The 3,579-nt window shown below is 41.2% G+C and overlaps 1 protein-coding gene across 1 annotated transcript; it reads left to right on the top strand.

Annotated features, from left to right (window-relative positions):
• The first annotated feature begins 2,068 nt into the window (after positions 1 to 2,068).
• Positions 2,069 to 3,146, top strand: LOC147610150 (lachrymatory-factor synthase-like). The gene is made up of 2 exons (XM_086787242.1): positions 2,069 to 2,264; positions 2,444 to 3,146. Exon 2 carries the CDS (start codon positions 2,467 to 2,469, stop codon positions 3,070 to 3,072), a length of 606 nt encoding a protein of 201 aa, XP_086643368.1. The 5' UTR covers positions 2,069 to 2,264; positions 2,444 to 2,466; the 3' UTR covers positions 3,073 to 3,146.
• Positions 3,147 to 3,579: the final 433 nt, after the last annotated feature.

Genomic DNA, 3,579 nt, shown 5'->3' on the forward strand with positions numbered 1-3,579 from the left:
CAATAGCTTATTGTTATTGTTGTAGGGGACCGGTATAGAAGCTTTTTCTGGAAACCAGGTTTTATGGTAATGTAGAAACTTAAATTAGCCTTCTATCTAGAGTTCCAATAGTAAATAATGTTGCATTGTACTTTTGCAAGGAAAAGATGGAGGAGTCTCTTCTAGATCCTATTCACATTTTCTTCTCTCTGTACCCTCTTGTTAATGCATTGGATCTCCCTCTCTCTCTCTCCCTCTCTCTCTCTCTCTGTCTCTGTCTCTCTCTCTCTCTCTCAGCGGACGTGTGTAGGTGGATAGATCAAGCTGATGTCCTTGTACTTAGGGTGCAAGATCAACTGCACAGGTTGGGGTGCATTTTAAGGTGATCCAACATCCTCCCCTCCACGTCAAGGGCTTGAGATCATCCTCCCCTACACGTTAAGAGAACTTGCGTACAAAGGCCCAAAGTCAGAAATCATTCACCATTGGTGAGAGAGCTAAGGTACACACAGGTGGGTGCATGTGCATGTGCATGTGTGTGTGTGTGTGTGTGTGTGTGTGTGTGAGAGAGAGAGAGAGAGAGAGAGAGAGAGAGATGTGTGTGTGCGTGTGTGTGTGTGTGTGTGTGTGTGTGTGTGTGTGTGTGAGAGAGAGAGAGAGAGAGAGAGAGAGAGAGAGAGAGAACGAAACATGTGTCTGTGTCTGTAAGTGAGTATATGCCTGTCACCATAGGATCTAATGAAAATTATGACAAGATTTCAAATAAAGGGTCTCCAAATAACTATATTATGCTTGAGATCATTGCCATTGCTCTTGTGGGGTAATAATCTAGGATGATATTGAAAAACAAGGGTATATACAAGATGTGATGCTCTTATGTAAGTTCTTGATGTGATTTTTGTTCAAAATGTTGTTGTCTTGTGGTGTGCACTAACTGCAAATTATGAGCCACACAATTAGTTCAATTAGATGTTGCTTTCAAAATATTTTATTTAATGAATGATTCTACAACAAAGTCTATAAAATGCATACAAGTTCAATAAAAAGTTTGAACAAATGGAATAGTGGGGCTTTCCCTAGATGTATTATTACATGTAAGTCTTTTGAACAAATGGAATAGTGGGGCTTTCCCTAGATGTATTCTTACATGTAAGTCTTTTGAACCACCTGGAGTACATGGATTGATATTGTAAATGCTTCAAAAGTATAATTATAATTGTTCATGGGGCGATTGTAGATATACACAATTAACACAATACTTTGGAAACAACTACACGAATTTGAGATTTCTTTATTTTCTTGCACATAATACACATTACAAAGAGGCATTAACTTGATTTGATCACGTAAATGTACAATAAAAAATATAGTTTAATATCAAAGAAAATGTTACATCAACCTCTTACTTGAATCAATCTCATTTTGTGGCCCTTGGTGACAATAAGAGTAAGATTATGAGTTTGATATTTTCATTAATACCACCATATGTTACGTGTCAAAAAAATAACACATATATATAATTGTAATTTATATTGATAATAGATTAGCCCATGCTTCCACACTTCAAGATTTTATTTTAGTTATCCTTAGCAAATGGGTATGACCGAATTGTATGAGATAGAGTGATCTTAGGTGTGCTTATCCGTATAGGGAGGTTTGATACTTGAATAGATTGTTAGGTCATCCGGAGCAAATGTTATTCTTAGGTCCTTGTTGATGATGGGGAAAGGCCTCTGAAAGAGTATTGGGAAAAGCCACAGCTGCATTAGGGGGCATTTTGTCTAACAATATCGTCATAAACTATTTCTCCTTGTCAAAAAAGGATAATGTGTGTGTGTGTGAGAGAGAGTGAGAGAGAGAGTGTGTGAGTGTGAGAGAGTGAGAGAGAGAGTGTGTGAGTGTGAGAGTGAGAGGGAGAGTGTGTGAGTGAGAGAGAGAGAAAACACATAATGCCTGCACAAGTATTACCTAACATTGACAAGGAGTTTGGGTTGTGTTTGCTTTCATTAACCATTGGCGAGAGAGAGTTAAGTACACGGTATGTGCACTACACGGTAAGGGCACATCATCCTCCTCCCCTACACGTAAAGCGCACTTGCGTACAAAGGGCCGAAGTGGGACAGCATTCACCATTGGCGAGAGAGTTAGGGTACACACAGTGGGTGCGAGAGAGAGACACGGTAAGGGCACATCATCCTCCTCCCCTACACGTAAAGCGCACTTGCGTACAAAGGCCCGAAGTCAGACAGCATTCACCATTGGCGAGAGAGTTAAGGTACACACAGGTGGGTGCGTGTGTGTGAGTGTGAGTGTGAGTGTGAGAGAGAGAGGTGTGTGTGTGAGAGAGTGAGAGAGAGAGAAAGAAACATGTGTCTGTGTCTGTAAGTGAGTATTTGTGTGTGTGTACTGAGTGAGAGAGAGAGAGAAGCCTATGTCAACTGATGGGTCTGCTTGTGGGATGCAGGGAGAATTGAGCGCAGACGAACGATGGAGACGATTCTGCAGACAGCGACGGAGTCGGCAGCGATAAGCAGCAGCAGCACTTATAACAGTGGAGAGAAGGATCATGTGTGGGGGACGGCGTTCGAGTGGGAGATCAAGGGTGCAGGGGAGGCGGAGGTGTGGGGGGTAACGAGCGACTTTGTGGGAGTGGACAAGTGGATGAGAACGCTGGTGCAGAGCTGTGAGCTCATAGAAGGAAAGCCCCAGAAGCCAGGCTGCGTGAGAAGGCCCGTTCTTTACCCAGTGGCACCGGGGAAGCCCTCCACCTTTGCCTTTGAAAAGCTCTTAGAAATGGACGAGCTTCACCACCATTTCTCTTACACTATCCTTTGCGGCACCCTGCCCGGCTTTTCTCTCATGCAAGACTATGTCAGCAACTTCAAGCTCTCTCCTCTCGACAAAGAAGAAGAAGGTGGTGAAGAAAAGGGTACCGTCCTGCAGTGGAGCTTTGAATGTCGCCCTGTCTCTACCTTGTCTGAAGCAGAAGCCCATAACATTGTCTTCTCTCTCTACCAAGCTGCAATTAACGATCTCAAAGCGCGCCTCTCCTTGTCTGACGACTGCATTACTCTCATCTCCAAAACGTCTTGATCATGTAGTCCTACCCTAAGGAACTTAAATTCTAAAAAACTCCACTTCAAAAAATAATAATAAAATATATATATATATATATATTGGTTTCTCGTTTATGAATAATATGATGTCTAAAGCAATATAACCATCCATATTCATCAACTTATACCAAAAAAAATCTTTTATTGAATTTAAGCGGGGTTTTAAAAGCCATTTTTCAGTGCAACGTAACCGAGATCTCTAAATTATTGAAAGTTTTACTTCCAAATGTTCATGCACGACGATCATTCATGATCATAAGACGTTGTTATGTTCTAGATTTAGCAGAACTTAGAGAATTAAAACAAGTATGCTTTATTGACACTTTACACCTTCGATTTTAAAACCAAAATTAACCCCTACTATAAACCCCACTAATGCTGCCCAAAACATAAACCATTATCAAACCAAACAATAATGACTATCAATACTCAGGTGACTTGGTCATGTGTTCAAAAGTAGCTTTGCTTTGAGTAAACAATCCGG

The sequence above is a fragment of the Cibotium barometz genome, chromosome 50 (assembly GCF_041138505.1).
Source record: "Cibotium barometz isolate CiBa-2024 chromosome 50, ASM4113850v1, whole genome shotgun sequence".
NCBI classification, from domain to species: Eukaryota; Viridiplantae; Streptophyta; class Polypodiopsida; order Cyatheales; family Cibotiaceae; genus Cibotium; species Cibotium barometz.

Excerpts from the sequence above, each read along its gene's own strand:
- LOC147610150 (XM_086787242.1), top strand. The coding sequence starts at position 2,467 with ATGGAGACGATTCTGCAGACAGCGACGGAGTCGGCAGCGATAAGCAGC.